The sequence below is a fragment of the Salvia miltiorrhiza genome, chromosome 4, assembly GCF_028751815.1.
Source record: "Salvia miltiorrhiza cultivar Shanhuang (shh) chromosome 4, IMPLAD_Smil_shh, whole genome shotgun sequence".
Taxonomy (NCBI): domain Eukaryota; kingdom Viridiplantae; phylum Streptophyta; class Magnoliopsida; order Lamiales; family Lamiaceae; genus Salvia; species Salvia miltiorrhiza.
The window spans coordinates 47,727,901-47,752,351 of record NC_080390.1 but is presented as its reverse complement, the minus strand read 5'-3'; the positions used below and the strand labels follow the sequence as shown (position 1 = coordinate 47,752,351).

The 24,451-nt window shown below is 32.5% G+C and overlaps 2 protein-coding genes across 2 annotated transcripts; one reads left to right on the top strand and one right to left on the bottom strand.

Moving 5' to 3' along the window:
* Positions 1-15,705: 15,705 nt before the first annotated feature.
* LOC131023913 (vicilin-like seed storage protein At4g36700) lies at positions 15,706-19,243 on the top strand. The gene is made up of 5 exons (XM_057953558.1): positions 15,706-16,167; positions 17,514-17,677; positions 17,755-17,835; positions 17,913-18,242; positions 18,324-19,243. Exons 1-5 carry the CDS (start codon positions 15,765-15,767, stop codon positions 19,116-19,118), a joined length of 1,773 nt encoding a protein of 590 aa, XP_057809541.1. The 5' UTR covers positions 15,706-15,764; the 3' UTR covers positions 19,119-19,243.
* A 1,725-nt stretch (positions 19,244-20,968) lies between these two features.
* Positions 20,969-24,247, bottom strand: LOC131023912 (zinc finger protein GAI-ASSOCIATED FACTOR 1-like). The gene is made up of 4 exons (XM_057953556.1): positions 23,516-24,247; positions 23,021-23,417; positions 22,692-22,942; positions 20,969-22,314 (listed from the first exon to the last, which is right to left on the bottom strand). Exons 1-4 carry the CDS (start codon positions 23,613-23,615, stop codon positions 21,551-21,553), a joined length of 1,512 nt encoding a protein of 503 aa, XP_057809539.1. The 5' UTR covers positions 23,616-24,247; the 3' UTR covers positions 20,969-21,550.
* Between the last annotated feature and the right edge of the window lie 204 nt (positions 24,248-24,451).

Genomic DNA, 24,451 nt, shown 5'->3' with positions numbered 1-24,451 from the left:
AATACCATTCAACACAAGTTCAACACAACTTGATGGCTGAACTTGGGCGGCGCCGAGGAAGGAGGCAGCGCCACCTTTTGTGTGTGTTCTGTGTGTGTGTGTGTGTTCTGTGTGAGAGACGAGAGAGAGGGAAAAAGGGACGGGAAAGAGAGAGATGAGAGAGGAGAGAGGAGAGAGGGATGTGAGTAATTTAAGGGATACTAATATTTGCTTTTAATCTCAGCCCTTGATTAAAATCGATCTAACGAACGAGATTATGACTCTAGACTTTGCAAATATTTACGTTCTTGTTGAACTCTACCCTATATATATATATATACATAGCCAGGGACGGAGCCAGGAATTAAGTTCGGGGGGGCTGAACTTGCACGGAGGTTTGGGGGCGGTAGCCCCCGAGAATTTTTTTTTTTGGGCATTATGTATATTTAAGGTATTTTTTTATTAAAATACGAGCATAATACTAATAATAACGAACAATATTTTCATAGATTATATAGTTTCAATATATCACAAAACTTTTTTTGGACATTCCATATATTTAAGACATTTTTTATTAAAAAGCAAGCATAATAATAATAATAACAAACATGTTCATAGATTATATATTTTCTATATATCACAAATTAGTTTCAATATATTATAATTTTTTTTAGCATTTCATACATATTAGGCATTTTTTATTAAAAGACAAGTATAATAGTAATAATAACAAACAATATTTCATAGATTATATAGTTTTAAATAACAAAATTATCCTTAAATTAAGTATATATGAGAGAATATAATAACCAAATACTCTTTTATAAAACAAAATTATTTTATAATATGTATAAACATATATCTATATATATTTTAAAACAAAAAAAAAACTCAAAATTTGGGAGGGGGCTCTAGCCCCCCTAGCCCCCTGGCTCCGTCCCTGTATATAGCTACATAAAGATTTATGTAGCTATACATAAGGTGTGATTCTAGTGAGAACTACATATTTTGTGAGGACATAAGAATTATTAAAATTATTGCATTTATTGTAGAAATTAATGCACCCACCGTTAAATTTACTGTATTTGAAAAAAAAAATCGCCTTGAATCCAGGTAATGCATTCATCCACCAAGATGATGCATCCAAGGACGAAGCGGGGGGAGCCCCCTCCCAAATTTTGAGAATTTTATTTATTTATTTATTTATTTATTTAAATATTTGGACTAGGAGTACTCCGGATTGAGCTCTTTTCAAGAGTTTGAAAGCCCTTACAGGGCTTCACTCAAGCGAGCCCTTAAACGAGCGTTTAAGCGCTCAAACAACAAGAAAGAAACAAGTAGAGTAGATCGGTAGTCCCTTATTCAATTCCTTCTTTCGAAGATATATATAGATATATGTCTATACTTATTATAAAAGAACTTTGTTATACAAAACTTGATTTGCTTATTATATTCACTTATATAAACTTAACTTAAGGATAATCGTGTTATTTAAAACTATATAATCTATGAAAATATTGTTCATTATTACTATTACTATTATTATTATACTTGTCTTTTAATAGAAAATGGAGTATATGAAATGCCCAAAAAAAAATTGTAATTGTTATTTAGATTATGCTTGTCTTTTAATTAAAAAGGCCTAAAATATGCGAAATGTTCAAAAAAAATTGTAATGTGTTGAAACTAATTTGTAATATATTGAAACTATATAATCTATGAAAATATTGTTCGTTATTATTATTATTATTATTATTATTATTATTATTATTATTATTATTATTATTATTATTATTATTATTATTATTATTATTATTATCCTTGTATTTTAGTAAAATATGCCTTAAATATATATACGGAATGCCCAAATTTTTTTTCTCGGGGCCCCCATACATGTTCAGCTCCCCCCCAAACTTAATTCTTGACTCCGTCCCTGGATGCATCCACCACAAAAAATTCATGATCGAATGACTGTAAATAGTTCTATGTTCTTATTTAATTTAGTAGTTCTTATTTGAACCTCTTCCTATAGGGGGCTAAAATAAGTACATTTCTTAAGATGTAAAATAAAAATCATTTTCAGCCCTTAGATCATCAAGATTTACGGTTGATTCATCATCCTATTGGATGAATGCATGGTCTTGAGTTCGAATCCCAAAGGTAGCAAAAAATTATTTTTCGCAATTCATACTTTTATACAGCGAATTCATACGTGTTCTATATAAAATTCATACATTTTTCCTAGTTCGTATTTCTTATTTTAAGAGATGCTCTCACGGTAGCTCTTCCCTACATATATAATGTTAATTTATCTCGTACTCATTAGTAAATCCGACTGTTTATATATAAATAATTTCCATTATAGTTTACGAAATGACGTTGATAGTAAATTATGTAGCAATTTTATCTTCTAAATTTCTTAGTGTTTAGCACCATAAAAGTGTGTGTATACTCACTCACTCACTCATAACTAGGGAGCTAATATTCGAACCTGCTAAGTTCAGTGCTGCTACAAATTTTTTACTGATTTTTTTTGTGCTACATTTGGAAAAAGGAAATGTTGTTTTTTCAAAAAAAGATAAACAAATTTATACTAATCGTATCAAATACTTCTCAGTTCATATATTAAAAAAGCAGAGACAACACTCTATTCTAGTCCAAACCACATAGTGTATGTTCTCTTTTGTTATAAATTTATCATGAGAAAATAAGGGATAAAAAAAATCTCCCCTTTAAATTCCTCATTTTCTTTTCCCTCATTTTTTATGAAATAGAATTTCACCATTCCTCATTCCTTCTTTTCATTCCAAATATGGGTAATATTATCACACAAAAGATGAAGGGATAATATTATGCCTCATTTGAGTGAAAATCATGAATGCAAAATGGTGAAATTCTCTTTTGTAAAAAATTATGGAAAATAAAGGAAGAATTTAAAGGGAGATTATTTTTTTACCTCTCATTTTTTCATGATAATTTACAACTAAAGAAAACATGTCCATAGTAAAAGGAAATTTTATCCATATGAATAAAAATATGAAAATGGTAGCCTTTGTAATCAAAATATCCGTGTATCGTGTAATAGTGTAAAATACATTGTTACACACTTTTTTCAATTTACACAATTTTCAGAATCGTGTAATAGTCGCCACAATTATACACTTTTTTGGAAATACACACTTTTTATACTGTTACGCACTTTTGTAAAAATAGTGTAATAGTGTATTAATACTATTACACTATTTTAATAAAAGTGTGTAACAATTGCGATTTTTTTTTTAATTATTAAAGATATATTGGTACATTTACCTGAAGAAGAAAAAAAAGACTAGTATTTAAATTTTTTCTTATCTTCATGTGTACTATTTCCGTTTACTAAGTGTGAATATGGATAGATTGCCTATTAATTCTTGGAAGTAATCTTAATATCTAACATGCATTACGCATAAAATAATTTTTCAAATAACTCAACATATGTAGTTATTACTAATTACTACAAATTAAAAATCAATGTATAATCTCATCGATCGACGCAACGTTATTTATTTTTGAATATCCATATATAAAGCTTGGTTAACTAACATGCATGATGAGGACCACAAATTGATTGAGAAAACAAAAAGGGCTATAACATTATTTCTTATGAAATTTGGAATTTCTTTTTCAAAAATGTTTGAAAGATTTAAAGAGTGAATTTAGCTAGGTCAACTATTAAAACAAAGTGATATATATGAGTGGAGGAGGTGGGTGCCATGCATGGTTTTATCACTTTCACTAGGACCACTTTAAGTATGAAGATATATCATATATATCACAATATATATGAAATGGCTTTCACGAAAAATTCTATGTAAAGATTTACGATCAACTTTATTAGAAAAAAATTTCTGCCACTCAATTATACACCGTCCATAATGGTCCAAAAGTTCTTCTCCCCATAGAGCTCGTAAAGTTGTTACTTTTGCTGGTAACTTTTATCATGTTGAAGTCGACTATAAAAATTTCTTACAAGACTCAAAAGGAAAATATATATATATATATATATATATATATATATATATATATGGAGAATATTAAATGAAAATGGACAAATATGGTGAGAAATGAGAATGAATGCATAAGCAAATATATATTTTGCATAGGTTGGTTGTAATGATTGCATAACTGAATTCAATTAATTAGATAAAATTTTCGTTCCTCCAGGATCCGAACCTAGGTAAAAATTTGTGCAGTATTATACTGCAGCTTATGCAACACTATATACTGATTTATGCAGTATTCTTATTTCTTACGAAAGATAGCATTTTTAGTCAAATTTCACATGATTGATTATTTGTATACAAAATATTGTTTTTTATAAAATGATTGAATGGCAGTTTGTCTTTGATGAAAAAAAAACTAAAGGTTTCCTGAATATACAAATCATGGTCGACAGCCATTTTCATGACCGATTGTAGGATAGTATAATCGATGAAGTTACTCTAGACTATTAATACTCAATTTACTTCTCAAATTAATTAATACTATTTTTTCTTTTGAGCCAATAATTAATAGTATATTATTAACGTAGTTGAATATATATCAATATCCAAATGAAACCTTACACTGATATTTAATGTAGAATTACAAAATATTAGTACATCATATCGAACTATTTGGTGAGTGAATCACACCAACTTAGCCATGAAGAGATATTCCTACTTTAGTTTTGATCGATCATTTTTAAAGTATCTCTTTCCTGAGAACTTCGTGGAAGATAAACTTCCATTATTGTTAATTCCGCCTAAATTCACAAAATAAAACTTCTAGTTACAATTATTCCATAATATTGTGTGTGTGTGTGTATAATTGGGTGAGGAAATGCCATAGGCCTGATGAAAGCAACTGAAGTAGAAGAATATATGCTGCTGCAATTATAATACCAAAAGGAAATACACTCAGGAAATTGGGTCTTCCTCTCCCCCACCCCTACCTTTAATTTGTTTTCCACGTTCAACTTTAGTTGGAAAAGCATTCACCTTTTAAAAGGTGTTTTTGGCCACTTTTTTCCTCCAAATTATATTACGAAAACACATATTTAATTATGTGTTCATACCATATTCTTAATTAAGTTAGCACTCATGTCTTAATCATATATACATGCACTAATGTCTTAATCAAAATTATATATCGTGAACGTTTTCCTTTCGCATATATGTGGCTATATTTGTTTTTTAGTAAGAGTCCAAAAGATAAGTCTAGGATTATTATTTTTGTAAGAATTCCGCCAACTTTCTTTTTACTAAATACAAATTAATTTAACAAGTTGAGCTGATTGTGGTGAACTTACTTTTGTGTTCCACATTGGTAATGAGTTTGAAATCTTGTCGAACAAGGATCTTTAGGGTGATAATTGATTTTACTATGTCATCATGAGTATTAATTAATTTCATTAAGAACAAAACCGTACATATGTATCATTGACATCAAATCTATGTGTGTAATAAAGTGGAATCTGACGTTTCTCTATATATAAGATTTCTTGAACCTTTTACACGACAAATAGTGATTTTATTATTGATATGATTGAATGCAATCAGCTACATCAACAACTAATTACAAAGGAGCTAGCAGTAGGATCACTGGGCCTGCTTACTTGGATATCGGATGCCGATTATATCCAAATTGAATTGAATCCACCGATTATCAGGTAATTAATACTCGATATTTGGCTAAAGGGTACAATTATGACCATGAATATTGAGATTTTTTTTATCAGGTATATCCGATAATTAACTGATCAGATATACTTGATTAATCGATTTAATTAGTTTAAAAATTATAAAATATATTTTCATTAATATAAATATATATCTTTAATATATAACTATAGAAACTTTACGTGAAAAGAAAGCTATCAATTTGAAAATTAATATAAGGGCGATGATTGTCGATTATGATTAAAAAAATTTACTTGATATGAGCCCAAATTCACTGCCTTTATTTTAATACTAAAAGTGTGGTGGTTGTCGATTATGATCATATTCTTTAAATTGGTAGATGAGATAATGAAGTTTTGATTAATTTCATTAATAAATAAAATCATATTTTCCAAGCTAGGGGCACCAAGAGAAATTTGTTCACGGCATGATTACACGAGGAATCGTGAAGGTGAATTGATTAAATAAGCTCTACTTAATGGCTGCCACTATAAAAAAACCGGAGATTACCTGCGGCAAAATGCCATCGGTAATAAGGCACGGCCGCCGGTGATAAAGGTTACCGGCGGCAACTCGCCGTCGCTAACCGGCTCGTCGGTAACGCCATTACCGACGGCGATCGGCCGCCGACGGCAATTAACGGCGGCGAAGCCGCCGGCATTTCCGCCGTTAAATACCGCCGTTGAACGGCGGAGAGTTGCCGGAAAATTACCGACGGCATTTGCCGTCGGTAATTAGCGGCGGCGAGATCACCGTCGGTAATTTCCACCGGACGGTGGTGGCGCACACGCCGGAGTTGTTCAAGGTATTACCGAGGGCAAAATGCCGTCGGTAATTACCGACGGCATTACCGACGGCATTTGCCCTCGGTAATATTTTTTAATTTATTTTTTTTATTTTATTTTATTTATTTATTTATTTTATTGTATATCCACAATTTATTTCGGTATTTATACAGTATTGCATAATTTAGACGAACTTCCCAGTCGGTCACCCATCTTAGTTGTGCTCTAAGTCAAGCACGCTTAACCTTGAAGTTCTTTTCGAATGGTCACCAGTACAGAACACTCGTATTATTGATATATATAGTATCTATTAATTCATTTAAAGTCTACTTCAATATACAATATCATATATATTCATAACCTTAGAATATGTCGAGATGATATACAAAAAATGTTGTTAATTACGGATTGGGCTCGTTTCCGTTCTTATTTTTATGTCGGAAAAATATTTATTAATTAATTTATTATTAATTTTCAATTTTTTTTTTTTATCAATCTAGTTTATACACCATTCATAACCTTAGTGTTGATTGATGAGTGAATCACTAATCAAATTAACATTCTTAAGTTATAATTATAAGTTACTTACTAAGGATCTTGAATTCTTAGTAATAATATTAGATTAGTGATGATTGATGAGTGAATCACTAATCAAATTAACATTATTAAGTTATAATTATAAGTTTCTTACTAATAATCTTGAATATTGCTTAGTAATAATATTAGATTAGTGATTATTGATGAGTGAATCACTAATCAAATTAACATTCTTAAGTTATAATTATAAGTTTCTTACTAAGAATCTTGAATTCTTAGTAATAATATTAGATTAGTGATGATTGATGAGTGAATCACTAATCAAATTAACATTCTTAAGTTATAATTACAAGATTTTTACTAAGAATCTTCAATTCTTAGTAATAATATGAGATTAGTGATGATTGATGAGTGAATCACTAATCAAATTAACATTCTTAAGTTATAATTACAAGATTTTTAATAAGAATCTTGAATTCTTAGTAATAATATTAGATTAGTGATGATTGATGAGTGAATCACTAATCAAATTAACATTCTTAAGTTATAATTATAAGTTTCTTACTAAAAATCTTGAATTCTTAGTAATAATCTTAGATTAGTGATGAGTGATGAGTGATGATTGATGAGTGAATCACTAATCAAATTAACATTCTTAAGTTATAATTATAAGATTCTTCCAAACAATCTTGAATTCTTAGTAATAATATTAGATTAGTGATGATTGATGAGTGAATCACTAATCAAATTAACATTATTAAGTTATAATTATAAGTTTCTTACTAATAATCCTTAATATTGCTTAGTAATAATATTAGATTAGTGATTATTGATGAGTGAATCACTAATCAAATTAACATTCTTAAGTTATAATTATAAGTTTCTTACTAAGAATCTTGAATTCTTAGTAATAATATTAGATTAGTGATGATTGATGAGTGAATCACTAATCAAATTAACATTCTTAAGTTATAATTACAAGATTTTTACTAAGAATCTTGAATTCTTAGTAATAATATTAGATTAGTGATGATTGATGAGTGAATCACTAATCAAATTAACATTCTTAAGTTATAATTACAAGATTTTTACTAAGAACCTTGAATTCTTAGTAATAATATTAGATTAGTGATGATTGATGAGTGAATCACTAATCAAATTAACATTCTTAAGTTATAATTATAAGTTTCTTACTAAGAATCTTGAATTCTTAGTAATAATCTTAGATTAGTGATGAGTGATGAGTGATGATTGATGAGTGAATCACTAATCAAATTAACATTCTTAAGTTATAATTATAAGATTCTTCCTAACAATCTTGAATTCTTAGTAATAATATTAGATTAGTGATGATTGATGAGTGAATCACTAATCAAATTAACATTCTTAAGTTATAATTATAAGTTTCTTACTAAGAATCTTCAATTCTTAGTAATAATCTTAGATTAGTGATGAGTGATGAGTGATGATTGATGAGTGAATCACTAATCAAATTAACATTCTTAAGTTATAATTATAAGATTCTTCCTAACAATCTTGAATTCTTAGTAATAATATTAGATTAGTGATGAGTGATGAGTAATCACTAATGAAATTAACATTATTAAGTTATAATTATAAGATTCTTCCTAACAATCTTGAATTCTTAGTAATAATATTAGATTAGTGATTATTGATGAGTGAATCACTAATCAAATTAACATTCTTAAGTTATAATTATAAGTTTCTTACTAAGAATCTTGAATTCTTAGTAATAATATTAGATTAGTGATGATTGATGAGTGAATCACTGATCAAATTAACATTCTTAAGTTATAATTATAAGATTTTTACCAAGAATCTTGAATTCTTAGTAATAATATTAGATTAGTGTTGATTGATGAGTAAATCACTAATGAAATTAACATTATTAAGTTGTAATTATAAGTTTCTTAGATTCTTAGTAATAATCTTAGATTAGTGATGAGTGATGAGTAAATCACTAATCAAATTAACATTATTAAGTTATAATTATAAGTTTCTCACTAACAATTTTGAATGCTTAACAATAATATTAGAGTAGTGATGATTGATGAGTGAATCACTAATCAAATTAACACTCTTAAGTTATAATTATAAGATTCTTACTAAGAATCTTGAATTCTTAAGTAATATCTTACATTAGTGATGAGTGATGTGTGAATCACTAATCAAATTAACATTATTAAGTTATAATTATAAGTTTCTTACTAATAATCTTGAATGCTTAGTAATAATAATAGATTAGTGATGATTGATGAGTGGATCACTAATCAAGTGGATCACTAATCAAATTAACATTCTTACGTTATAATTATAAGTTTCTTACTAGGAATCTTGAATTCTTAGTAATAATCAATGTTTAAATTTTCACTTGTATTTCAATATATATTTAATTTTAATATTTTTGTATTATTATATTTGACCAATTTATTAGATGATAAATGAAAAAAAAAATTAAAAAAAAAATAAATAAAAAATAAAAAAATTACCGACGGCGTTTGCCGTCGGTAATTAGAGGCGGAAAAAAGCCGTCGGTAATTTTGGCCGGACGGCGGTTGTGCTATCGCCGGATGTCACCGGCGGTGGTGATTAGCGGCGGCCTCTTGCCGCCGGTAAATAGCGACGGCAACGCCGTCGGTAATAAATAATTTGTATTTAAATTAACATATATTTAAATTACCGACGGCACAACCGCCGCTAATTAGCGGCGGTTGTTTTGCCGTCGGTAATGCACCGGTAATAGGCAAAAGGCGGGTCGCCGTTTTTGCCGCCGCCGTGCCGTCGGTAATTGCCGGCGGCGGCTTCGCCGTCGCTAATTTTGGCCGCTATTTTCGCGTTTTTTTGTAGTGTGCCCAGCCTTCCCTCTAACATAGCTAAAAAAATTAAATGATATATTGATTACTCGTTTAACAGATCCGTATAATCATCCCATTTAACTAGTAACCGAACACCATCCGGATTCAGGTACGGGTAACATAAATGATCTATTTCATGTACAGGTTCTCAAATTTTGAGTACGGTTATCCCGTACCGGATCCATTCATCACCCCTAATGATCACCTCAAATAAATTAAGCTCCTAAATGCATTTAATTTTATCAAACGTCTATTCGCGAATACAACTATATGTTTTAACACTTAATTTTTCTTTCATGGTTTCAAAAACTTAATTTGGGTTTCTTACAAACAAATTCCCTTAAAAATTGGCTTCCTTCCGAGCCCGCAAATCTCGAAATATTGTATCTATCCGAAAATCAAAGCTCTCCTTCATTTATAAAATTATTATTGTGTAATCCGTCGAAATTCCACAAAAACGTTTTATATCATTATTTATAATTAGTTTAGATTATTTTTATTAATTTTGAAGGGAATCATTTAACGTTATTATTTATACTTATTTTTACCTTGTTTTTACTATCGTAGTATATGAAACAATCTTTATACTCCCTTCATCCACCAAAAATAGTCATAAAGGTGAACGACACAGATTTTAATAAAAATAGTTATTGTATTATGAGTAGAGAAAGGCCCCCTCTTAAAAAGTAGTGTTAATAATGATAATTAATTGTATTGTGAGTTGAGAATATGGCCCACCATGTGATAGATAGTTTCTAAAAATAAAAAGGAACTAATTTTTGTGGACATCCCAAAATAGCTAAAAGAGACTATTTTTTGTGGACGAATGGAGTATAAAGTATTTCTTTAATTAATTTCATTTGACTAAATTATATTAGTGCTACAATATTTGAAATAATATTAATTTCAATCATTTTCACCAATTAAATGTTAATTTTTGGTTGGAATAATAGAAATACCTTTTTATATAAGTTTGTATTTGATGAAGTTTTATAAAAAGTTGATGTGGGATTAAAGACTTTAGAAAAAATAAAGAAAAAAATATATGTAAATTTGAGGGTTGAGATATGATAGATGATTGGTGCCACATTTAAATGATAACATGATAATTATTGAACTTTCATCAAATTATGATTTTACATACAAACTTTAAAAAGTAGTGAGCTAATTATCAAACTATTGATCTAATATAATTTTTCTACCAATCGAGATTCTGATCAAATGTACTACTGAGATGGCTAGGTTGGGGGGGGGTCATCAACTCTTAATTATTCTTGCATTTGACATTATTAGTTAGCTAGTCATGTTGCAAGAAGGATGTAATGATTTAAAACTAGTTTGAAATTACTTTATAAAGTTTTCGCTATATCTAGTACCTCTTTTTGAGCAAATTAATGCCCACGACACGTTTCGAAAATTTCAGTGTGATTGCATTGCCGATGTATTTTTATGAGTATTACTTTTATCGTTTTTACAAAGTTTCATCATATGCCCATTTATGAGTCCATATTGGTGATAACAATTCCTCACATAATTGACAACTTTTTTTACAATTATGGAAAAGTTGGAGCTGCTGAAGAAAGGTAAAAGTGAAAACAAATTAAGAGAAAAAGTGCAGTTAAAATGGTGGGCTGATGATTTTGACATTGCCAAAGTTGTGATGGCGAAATCAATTTTGCAAAAAGCGATGTTTCATTCAGCCTTAGTGCCACTTCGCATCTTTCTTTTCGAATATTTTGCAAAAATCAACTCGCTTTTTAATCAACTGACGTAATGCAATTCCCACCTCCTAAAACTTTTTTAATCCTAAATTATTTTCGTAAATATAATTCTTTGGAACATAAATGAATAAAGCTATATATTTGTCACATATTTTATATTTCTTGGAGATTTGCACGTCCTACTTTACACCTCTAAATTATTAATCCATTCATCGTACGCGTGTAATAAATTTGGCGACTAACTCATGAATTATATTATAAATTAAAGGTCTTAATCAAATTGATTTGCCCGCGATTTTATTCACATAAATATATATATGATGATGATATTGGCATGCAATATAACTTTAAATTATTAAATTAAGGAGACTAAAAGTAATAGTAAAGTGAAGAACTTAGTAGCTAAGTTTCGTTAATACACGGGACACACACGAGAAATAAATAAATAAATAAGAAGAAGAGGAGACTTGTAGCATACAAAAGTTTAGGGGTGATTGGGGTTGAGATTCTGACTAATACAATTCGTAAAAAGGATTTGTAAGCCAACTCTCAAAAGCAAAGGCAAAACGTATTTGTTTAGAATACAAATTAAAGGGATTGGAAAAACAGTGGAGGTGAATCAGCCATGACACTAAAAAAATGTATGTGGATCCCTAACAAAATATGTATCTTACAATAGATGTGGACAATCATTTGTACACGTATAAGTATAAATATTTGAAGTTGAGACATCATCTTACTCAACGGATAATATCCTACATTAATTCACATATCTTCACTTCATATTCGCATTGGAGTATCAATGTTGTGGTGCATGTAACACAATCAACTAATTTATATAAGAAAAGCCCAATTAAAATATTATCAAGTTGAAATATAAGTATATATATAACCCATCGCCGCTCATATATTTACCAACTCTTTATTAGTAAGATTAAGATATAATCCATAAGATTGAAGTAAAAAGGACACACACACCCATAGACGAATGAATGGTGGTCCGATTATAATTATTACATAAAGACTACTATCCTTAATTTTGTGGTATATTTTGATTCAAGAACTTTTTCTTTGTGACCACTAGATGATATGACGCTTGATTCCTTCATATTTTCACAAGTGGACCCAGTTCCAATCTACCTAGCTAGGCCAAAGAAAACATTAATTGTGGCATTTTATATTATTACAAAAACTTTGGACGAAACCTTGAACATTATCATATTTAAATTTATCACATAATGAGTGTCTTTGTAACTTACCTAATTTTGTGTTACAAAGTGTATATAAATACATACTATATTAGTTGGGTTGATAACTTGGTTAGTCCAATTTTTTCATCCTTTCATAAAAGAGAATTTTGATGTATACAGTTTGAGAGCTATGTATATGATCGTTAGTTTTTTGATATGTTAGTTATAATAAATTGTGGATGTCTTTTTTATTTAAAATGAGATAATTATTATTAAATTGCGATTTTATTAAGGAAAGAAAAAAGAAAAAACCTAAAACCCTTGAAAGCACAAGAAAGCAGACTAATGGCCGAGCCTCGTTAAAACCTCTATAAGGAAAACCCAAAGGGAAAAACCTTATAGAGGGAAAAAGAGTACTCGTCTAAAACAGAACCAGCAAAGGGAAAAGAGCGGAAAAGGGACCGCTTCCAGAACTCCGGCCTAACCATCGTCCTGAAGCAGACCCGGCTCGTTTCCCTAACAAAAAAACTCCAAAAAACCGAGACCCGAAAGGCCAAACAGATCGGCCAGGACAAGAACAAAAGCAGCAGCAAAACAAACCGAAAGGCAGCTCCACCATCATCAACAAAGGAAACGGCAGAAACAAAGACCAAACCAAGGGTCTTGCCTGAAGACTCCTGTCGCTGGCAAAGGCATTGCCACGACACAACCAACGGAACCCGACTCCATATGACCCAGTATCTAGCGCACCAGATAACTGAAAAAAACCATATGGAACATTCCCACACATTAAAATGAGATAATTATACTTCTTATATAGAATAGTAGAATATTTCTAACAGAAAAGGGAATGAATCGTAAAAACCTGGAACTATAAATTGAAAACGAACCAAAGTTGATAATTATAAAAATTGTCATCAACAGAAAAACAAATGTTTGGTTGTTTTCGATTTGCTACTTTGCTTTTATTTGGGCCACCAGCTTTTAAATGCTATCAGAAATATTTCTATATGGGCTTTTGCGACATCTAAGCCTTAGGAATTCTATCAGCTAGCGCAAAGAACATATGTAAGCATTGTAACAGATTTAGAGGGTGTTTGGCTAAGCTTATTTTAAAGAGCTTATAAGCTCTTGGAGCTTATAAGATGTTTCAAGAGCTTATAAGATGTAATTTTCTAAGAGCTTATAAGTTGTCAAAGTGTTTGGATAATTGAGCTTATAAGTTAGAGAGAGAATTTTTTTTCTAGAGAGAGAGAATTTTTTTTTAGAGAGAGAAAATCGAAGAGAAATGAACTTAAATGATATATGATGAAAATAATAAATTATAGTTGAAAAATATTTATAAAATAATTATTACATATGAGATTATAAAAAAATAAGTTGGGGTAGAGGAACTTATTTTTTTGGGAGCTTATAAGCTCTTGGAGCTTAAATTTGGAGCTTATAAGCTGTTTAAGAGCTTATTTTTCCAAACACTTTGAAGGAGCTTATAAGCTCCTGAACAGCTTATAAGTTGTTTTGAGGAGCTTATAAGCTCAGCCAAACACCCTCTTAGATAAACAACAGAGTTAATGGGCTCAATTAGCTCTTCTTGTCTAAGAAAAGGAAAAAGTGTCAATCCAAATAAAAATATGGAAAAATTAGCCTTTTTTAATATAAATGTACAATTATATCCTTAATACAGTTACATACTTTTTTCGTAAAAATGTATAATAATATAAAAATGTGTAATTGCGAAAAAATTTGTAACAATGTAAAATACATTCACACACTTTTTCAAAAATCGTGTAATAATGTATTTTACATTGTTACACACTTTTTCAGAAAAGTGTGTAATAACGTAAAAATGTGTGATTACAAAGAAGTATGTAATAGTGTAAAACTTTTTCGCTTCTAAAATGTGTGCAATTTTACACCGTTACACATTAAAAGGGTATTTTAGTCAGAAATGCTATTATTTTCATATTTTTATTTGTATGGCTAAAATTTTCTATGACTAAAAGATTTTGGCTACATTAGGGTGCTGCCTCTAAAGAATATGTCAATAAAATTAGTTCGCAAAATTCTTTTTTTTTTCTTTTTTCAGAAAGAATAATTAATACTCTTTCTGTCCCATTACAAATATCTCATTTTTTATAATGAGATGTCACATTACAAATGTCTTATTTTTTTTGGCAATATATTCTCTTTCTATATCTAATATTTAAATAATTTTCATTAATCCACTTTATTTACTTTCTACTCATTTCTCAATCCCCGTGCCCAAGACTAATGGCACGAAGGGAGTATTTATTAAAATATATCAGTAGAGTGTTATTCAATAGAAATATTTTCTAAAGTAAAAAAAAAAAGTAGAAACTTTTTCTACAACGAAATTGGTAAAGACGTAACACGTTTGTTCTTAATGAGTAGGACAAACATTTTGTACTGATAACTTCACCTGGAAAGTTGCAGGTAAATTAAGAAAACAAAAATTTAATTATATCGGTAGACGATACTTGGTATTGTGATACGTCACTAGATGTGGATGAGGCACTTATGATAAGGACAAATGAAATTTCAGAAAATATAAAATAAAGGAAATTGTGTCATGTATATCGTATATCCTTGATGAAAGATGAAAACGTTCCTACAGTAAGTCCACGACATGAAATTTCTGAGAAACATCGTCTCCTACACTCCAAGGGGCAGTTTGAAGATGTTGCAGGGAAATGAAGAATGTTACAAATAAATATAATATTAAGTATTATAGTAATACTCGATTTCGTCTACATTTGAATTGAATCTAATAGTGATCAGATATATATTATACGTAAGCATTAATAAGTAGATGTATGTGGAAAAAAGTATATAAATATAATAAGTATCGATCGTGTATATGAATTGGCGATAAATAGACTTAAATTAATTTTGATATGTTAATGATGTACTATTATATTTTTGGAATACAAAATATCCAGAATGTAATTAGAAAAAAATGAGGTTCCACGTGTCCATGCAAAAGCCACGTAGCTCTCCCCCTCCCCTCTGCCTATTTAGTGGCCCTTTCTTTGAAGGGAGGCATTGTGTGTTTGAATTGAGTAATTGTAAATTAGGAAAAATGTGGAAGAGAAAAGGCGTAGTTGTGCAATGTTATCTAATTTTGTTAACAATTTGTTTTTGTGTGAGAGTGCATGCAGAAGGTGTGCGGGCTTCGGGCCCTCTTGTGAAGAAAGAAGAGAGGTGGCCCGTGATCTCCAACGAGTACGGAGAGATCTCCGCCGTCCGGATTAGCGACGCCATCAACGGCTCCTATCTACTTCACTTCTTCACCTTGGAGCCCAATTCTCTCTTGCTCCCGCTCCTTTTGAATGCTCACATGCTTTTCTATGTGCACGCAGGTAATTTAATTCTCTTTTTTCTTTTAATTTCCATTATATATATGCTTCGAGCTTTTGCCATAAACTGCATAATTCTAATAATGACTTTGCCATGAAAATGGATTTATTCAATCTCCCAAATACTAATAACTAGTACGACCATCCGTGCGATGCACGGCGAAATCGAAATTAAATGATATGTTTAAATAAATAAATATAAATAATAAACAGAAACAAAATATAATAAATGCAAAATATGGTTTAAAAATAAAATACTAATTACTCAATAAAATTTTGAATTTAAAAACGTAATTTTCAATTATGTATAAAGTGTAATGATAATTATAGTTATTAAATTATTTGATAATGAAAATATTTTAAAATTTTAATAACTTATTCGTTTTAGATTAATTTTTGATAATTTTTATACCATATTAAAGATCTTCTGACGAACTTAAACTTAAGATACACATTGAATATTTTTTTTATAAATTAAATTTGACAATGTTTAGAAAAGAATTAAAATTATAATTTTTTTTATAAATTAAATTTGACAATGTTTAGAAAAGAATTAAAATTATAAAAAGAAAAGAGAAAAAAATAATAAAAAAAATTGATGGGAGAAGATATAGAGAAAAAATGAAAGAAAAAAATGGAGTGAGAAAACTCCTCTTTTATATATTATATAGATTACCAAAAAAAATATGCGCGCGCACACACACACACGCACATTGTGCCGAAATTCAGAAGAAGACAAAGAAAGAATTTATCTTCCAAGAGCACCCTAAAAAGTAACTTTCAATTAAATTCCATATTAAATGCAATATTGTCGGTCCATCATGTCAACCTAATTAATTTATAAAAAATCAATTTGGATTATATTATTAATTTTTTCGGTGGCTAAACGAAAATATATTATGGTTAGATATACAAATCTATTTTTGAAGAACTTTTTTTTTTTTTGAATCGGGGGAGTGAAGTGGGGGTATTGTTGATTCGTATTCAGGTGACTCACTCTTGTAAAAGATAAATTAAGCGAATTTTGCATCATCTCTTACCCGATACATACAAAAGGAATATGTCCTACATATTTCGAACTCCTAATATTAAGTATACAAAGATTTTTTTTTAAAAGGGTTAAAGTACATTTTTGATATTACAATTCCGGACTATGTGTAGCATCGGAAATTGTGTCATCCAAAACCCATACCTAAAATGTTACAAGCCCTTCATTAATTAATGGCTAGCAATGCTTGAAGAAAATGGTAACTTAATTTGGTTGTAATTAAGAGGCAATTAATTGAAGTCGTAGATGAAGAATTTTGTGTATGCATTGCGATAGAGAATATAGTTTGATTGTGTGTTAGGGAGTGGGAGGGTGAGCTGGACGGAAGAAGATGAGCTAAAGCACATGAATATAAATCGAGGAGACGTATACCGGCTGGCGCAGGGAAGTGTGTTGTATATGCGAAGTGAGGATCAAGGGCTTAAGATCCATGCCATTTTTGCTAATTCTAACGACGACTTGCGTGTAAGATTACACTCCTCTCATTCATTTTCCGTCGTATCATAACAAAATTGAATAATGTTTGACTGATGATCATGTAGGAGCCAGCAACACAACCTTACTCTAGCATTCAGGACCTGGTTCTTGGCTTTGACAAGACAATTCTGCAGGCAACTTTCAAGGTACTAATCTTCATTTTTGGAGAGTTCTTCACTTTATTAGTAATATCCGGTCCTAATTTATGAGCTGTTTGACCAAGGTATCGGAGTTGGTAATAGATGAGCTGTTGGGTGGGACGAAACCACCACTCATCACACAAGTAGATAATATTTGTGGAGGAGACTTAGATTGCAATGTATTTGAGCTGAATAAGAAGAAAAAGAAGGATAAGGAGGAGAAGGAAAAGGAAAAGGAAAAGGAAAAGGAAAAGGAGAAGGAGAAGGAGAAGGAGCATGCAAGATTATTCAATATTTTCGAAGAGAAGAAAGATGTGGAGAATTGCAATGGATGGAGCACAAGAGTAACGAATAAGCAGTTGGCAGCATTAGAGGGTTCCAACATTGGTTTGTTCGTGGTGAACTTGAATGCAGTAAGTGTAGTAGTAAGATTGATTGTTTTCTTTATCTTGATAGCGAGTTTGATGACAATACAAGGTGACGATATATTGCAGGGATCGATGATGGAGCCGCACTGGAACACGATGGATACAGAGGTTCTAGTAGTGCTAGAAGGGCGAGGAATGGTGAGAGTGTCGAGTCCGAGTATTTCGAAGGAAAGAGGAGGGAGAGAGATGAGGTTGGAGGTGGAACAAGGGGATGTGTTCATTGTGCCGAGCTTCCACCCCACGGTTCAAATGGCTTTCAACAATGGGAGTTTTGTTTTCATGGGGTTCACTAGGATGACAAAGACTAATAACGCTCGCTTCATAGCGGGGGAAACCTCCGTGCTTCAACTCCTTAGCAAAGAAGTATTACAAGTATCATTCAACGTGAAAAGGACGACGTTAGATGAGCTTCTGGCTCCGCGAGAAGACTCCGTCATCTCCTCCTGCATATCTTGCGCTGAGGAGGAGATGCAAATTATGGAGGAAGGAGGAGGAGACAAGGGAGAGGAAGAGGCTGGCACGCATCATGGAGGAGGACACGAGGAAGAGGCTGGTAGACAACGTGAAAGAGAAGAAGGCAGAAGGCGCCATGGAGGAGACGAGGAAGAGGCCGGGTGGAGACACCACAGGGGAGAAGAAGAAGAAGAAGAAGAGGAGGAAGAAACCGAATGGCAACGTGAAAGGGGAGAGGCCAGAAGGCACCATGGAGGAGACGAGGAAGAGACGGGGCGGCGACACCATTGGGGGGAAGAAGAAGAAGAAGAAGAGGAAGAAAGCGAGTGGCGACGTGGAGGAGAGCAACTACGGCAGAATCATCATCACTACGTGCAAGGAGTAAGAAGAATTCTCAAGAGCAACTAAAAGAGTTTCGTGTGATCTGTCTTTGAGCATCTCATTTCCGTATCTAGAAGACTAGTATTAGTGTGTTTTATCCTTGTATTTTGTGCTCAAATAAATCAATCACATCTTGCTTTAAACATTAAAAAGTGGAGTGGTTTTTTCTTTTCTTTTGGGTCGTATCGATTGTGTATGCTTAAACTGCTTACTTATCTAATCTGATCCGATACAACAAAAATTGATAGCATATCACAACTAAACATCTTTCGCTTTCTTTTTCCCGGGCTCATTGTTTACTTATTTTGTATATTGAATGCTCGAACTTCTTTAGGATATGCTATTAGATTGGCAAATACTCTCTCCGTCCCATTGATCCATTGATCTTGTCCCGTATTCCTTTTTTATTTGTCCCATTGATCTTGTCTCATTTCTATAAATAACCCTCCTACTTTATCCCTTTATCACTTTCTCTATCATACTTTATCACCTTCTCTCTTCTATTTTATCTACACACTTAACACTAATAATACTCTCCTTAATAATCGTGCCGAAACCAAATGTCCAAGTGTTCAGTAAATTATAAATTGATAACTAACCACCTTATATTTTCATAATCATGTACCAAGATAAATTTTGGGCACTAGTATCACTTAACGTGCAGGATTCTGACGTCAAAAAACATGCTCTTAAATACATAATTTGATATTATATTTCACATGAACCCAAAACTATAATGGGTGTCGGGTGAGATTTCATGTGTCATAAATATCTACTTGTGGCATGATTGTGAAAATGTTGAAAAATTGATTATATCGACTTGTAATTCAATATAGGTTAGGATAGGGTATGATTCTAACTAGAACTATAACTTTTGCGTAAATGTGCTTAATGATCAAAATGCTGAAAATAATTTTTCATTCTTATTTTATTTAGTGGCTCTTGAACATCTCCTGATTAGCATATTCTAAAAAAAACACCAAAAAATTGATATAAATTAAGATACCTACAAGTTTTGAAAAACTGAATTAAAATAACGGGTTCATTCTAAAGCTATGTTTCACTATTCTTTTCTTTACTGGTAAACTTTTAGCCGCTTTAGGGTGTGTTTACTTTGGTGGTAAAATTTTCATTGAAAAAAAATGAATAAGAAAAGATTAAAAAATAGTATCTTTTTCCTCATTTTGTTATCATATGTTTACTATATGTGAAAAGATGAAAAAATGTTAGGAAAATATTTTCACTCCTGCCCTAGGATAATATTATCCAACATTGGTGAGAAAATGAGTGAAGCCCAAGAAAATATTGCACCCTGTCTGAAGTAAATTTTCCACCATAGTAAACATGTGAAAATAATTAAAAATGAGTTAAATATATTTTCTCTCTCCTTTTTCATCAAAGTAAACACACTATTAGTCACGAATGAGATCTTTTGTCCACAATTTAGACATGCATCTAATAGACTGCAAATTCGTATTTTATGGTCGGCAGCTGGCCGGCCTCACACTTGACCATTACTAATACACTGCTCAGTCTTATGATTTTCAATTGATGTCATTTTCGTTATGTCACACGATTATAATCCTAATTTTCTTCTCTCTTAGGCTTATCACTTTATTAAGATTATTTTAAGTCATCGCTAGAAATCATCCAATTGTACATAGCACAAAACTAAAGAAATTAATAAGTCGTTTTCTTGAATTGGGAAAAAGAAGTCGATGAGAATTGAATCATAAACCTCTCTCCTTAGCTAAGGAAGAGTGTGCCCTAGGAGTCAACTAGTCACTATTATTCACTTGTTACTGAGCAAGATGTCAACGCTCAGATTGTTTCATCTTCTAAACTTTGTTGCTACGCACTTACAAGACAAGGATAAACAATTCAATAATTCATTTTTTGGATAAGAGCTAATTTATTGGGTGGCATTGCCAGACAACCACCCCATCACATTTAACATCAGTACCGTACATCTACCTAAATTCAACTTTCCGATGCTTAATAAACAAGAATTTTTTTAAAGCTAAACAACTTTTGATAAAAAAGGAACCCACAGACACAAGCACTATAATGACATATATGTTTATCTAAACCATGGTGACTAGTCTCCTCAAAGTAATCCAAATGGGACCATGTACACAAAGCTTTGTATGTAGCATATGATTTTAATACAACAAACCTATACACAATTTGCTTCATATATTGAATTGAACATTCCCATGGAATTCCTTAGGTGGGTATACGAGCTCGTACCTTATGATCACCGGATGGGACGGGTCTGGTGGTTGCCTCCACTACACGGCTGCAGGCAGCAGTAACGGAGCTCTCCGTTTCTGGAAAAAAGAAAAACATAAATAATTCTTTCATAAAGGCCTTAAGGCCCATGAAATGCAAAATGGCTTATCCCATCTAAAACTTAAACTCGAGTATTTTTCACTACAATTCAACAGCATTGTTGAGTTTCATCTTATATCTTGGCCACCAAATTCTCTACCATCAAAGGGCGTAGCTGCAGCAACATCAAGACCACCGTTCATCAGAACTGATAGTCCGCCAGTGGAGCCACCACTGGCGGCCATCCCCAAGCCAAGAAGGTCGAGGGTAGTATGCTTAGGGCCAAAAATGGAAGGAGTTCCCAACATCAATTCCTTCAGACCAGATCCGCTATCACAGGCTAGACCGAGACCAAGGCCAGCAGCTAATGATGACCCGTCTGACTCAATGTGCTGTTGACTCCATTCGCGAGAAACACTAGGAGACGAGGAGGAAGAGACAATCCCAAGACCCCTCAGTAACGATGCATTTGATGCTGCAGCACCCATCTGAGCAGCCTTCTGTAGCAACGCCGTTGCTGAGAGAACTGGCTGTGGTGCTGGTGGATACTGCCTACGCTCTTGGCCTGCCGTTCCAAAAATTGACGACCCTTGATTCACTGCGAGGCAGAGAGCTATTGGTTCGGAAGATGCAGACGGGGCAATAGCAGGCGTAGGGTCGGGACAAGCAATACTCCGGAATAGATTGGAGAAGCCAGCTGTTTGAGATTGAAAGCTTCCAGAAGATGTGGATGATGCAAACAGACTGGCAAAGACATTGCTGCTAGAGCTTCCATTACTGCTGGAGCCACTGCTGCTGCTGCAGCTAGCTGTCAAGTTTGTCATCACAGGAGCCTCCTCCAACATTTGGGCACTGGTCGAATCAGGTTTCGTGCTTTCCAGCATTTCCGTAACTAAAACAAATTAACAAGAAAATCGAAAATCAACAAAAATAACTGAAGCAGCAGGAGAATCTATAACTATTAATAGTTCTATACATAAAGCAAAAAGAGGACTAATAATATTTCCCCTTCTTGGATCTTAATGCTGTTGCTTTACATAAAGATTGCTTTTTTAAGTATCTTAATTTTTTAAGTCCTAGTCTCCCAACTGATCTGTCCATTAATTTCTTGTCCTTGTAATATAAAAATGGCTGATCCAAAACCATATGCAGAGAGAAACAAAAACCAGCAACAGACAAAAGAGAATCCAAGATTAAAAGGCAGCAAAAGAACAAATATTTTTTGTTTGTGTCCGACAGAAAAGGACAAGTTAGTTTTTTGCAAAGTACCAGGATTGTTATCTGGTAAGACCAAAGATACCACATCAGTTGCAGAAGAATCCTCAGGTGTTGGAGCTTCCGATGGTAATGGCGCCAGTGGTAGCGGTGATGAGGCGGAGGTAGGTGGAGATGGCGGTGAAACAACAGCTGCAATTCTTGGACCATCATCAGCACTAGGAGGTGCTGTTGCCGGCTGCGGCTTCGAAGTTTCCTCTGCTAAGGCATCACAAAATGCCCTGTGCGTGATAAAACTATCTTTCCTGCATATGATTCACACCACAAAATTGTAAGCAAGGCTTTCGAAACTGCCACAATAAAGATTCAATCGATTTCCAAACCTGTTGAACAAAGTTCCACAATCGCATTTGTACTCCTTGGTTCCACAAATCTTGGAATGAGCCTTCCAATCCGACTGCACCGCGTATTTCTTGGAGCATTTGTCGCATTTCCACTTCTTCTCGCCGTGCTTCCTGCAGAAATGCTTCTTGATTCCGGTGAGATCCCCCAGCGCCCGCGACGGCTCATGGTGGACGCAGCTCGGCTCGGGGCAAACGTAGACGCGTTTCTTCACATCCTTGCTCGATCTCTGCCTCAGCTTCCACGGCAGATTGTGACCCCTTCGATGCAGCTGCAGATTCTGGTCCCGCTGAAATCCCTTTTTGCATATTTCACAAACAAATCTGTTTGTTGCCATTAACGTCTTCGGCGATAAAGCGATCACCTCAGCATCAGGATCTAATCCAATCAAACACATCCAAATCAAAGTCACATGATTGAATTGCATAATTCAGCTATACAGTAATGAAAAACATATCAATTGTTGAAATCCTTACCGGGCATGCCGGGCAGATTCCGCTTCTTTTTCGGTATCGCTTTTGGCGTGGCAGCTTGATTACCTGAAGAATCATCACCGGACGCTGTGGAGTCATTCATTCTTTTATCTTCTTTTTTTTCTGGATTGCTAATTTTCTGGAGATTTTTGAGCTCTCAATTTGTGTATCTATTGGGTCAAGTCATGCATATTAGGTCCAACTGAATAGATTTCAGAAACCCAGAAAATTATGTGCCCTAACAAAGCCGGCGGCGATAATCTTGCAAACTCGGATAAATGGCGGCCGAGAAATCATCTGCAACGAGCAGAAGATGAAGAAGAGTGCTAAAGTAGTAAAATCTATGAGTTAGCCGAAACGGATTGTGGATAAAAACGGAGAAAATCAATTGGGTATTGAGATTTGACCAAAATTATTGAGGCTGGAATTGATAAATTACATAGATTGGCGGTTACTGTGTTCAAATAAAGCAGTGGATGGGGGAAGGTTGTACAAACAGTTTGATTTGTAGAGCGTTTTCTGATAAACTCAGCGGTTCAGAGCTACCGGCGAGTTGGACGGTGTCTTTTTTGAGTCGGCGGTTGAGAGAGAGAGAGAGAGCGGCAGAGTGAGTCAGTGGGCGAAAGTCTTCCTTCTCTGCTTTTTTGGGGTCTTCACCAAAGTTATTACTTGCATTTAGGAATTTCGTCGGTACCATGTGATGCTTCATTATTTCTGAAATTTATAAATGTAATCAAATATACATATATAATCTATATAATCTATAAAAGAGGAGTTTTGTCCTCCATTTTTTTCCTTCTATTTTTTCTCTCACTTATTCCACCAATTTTTTCAATATTTTCTCTTTTTTTATAATTTTAATTACTTTCTAAACATCACAAAATTTTATTTATGAAAAAAAATATTCAATATGCATCTTAAATTTAATTTTGTGACAAG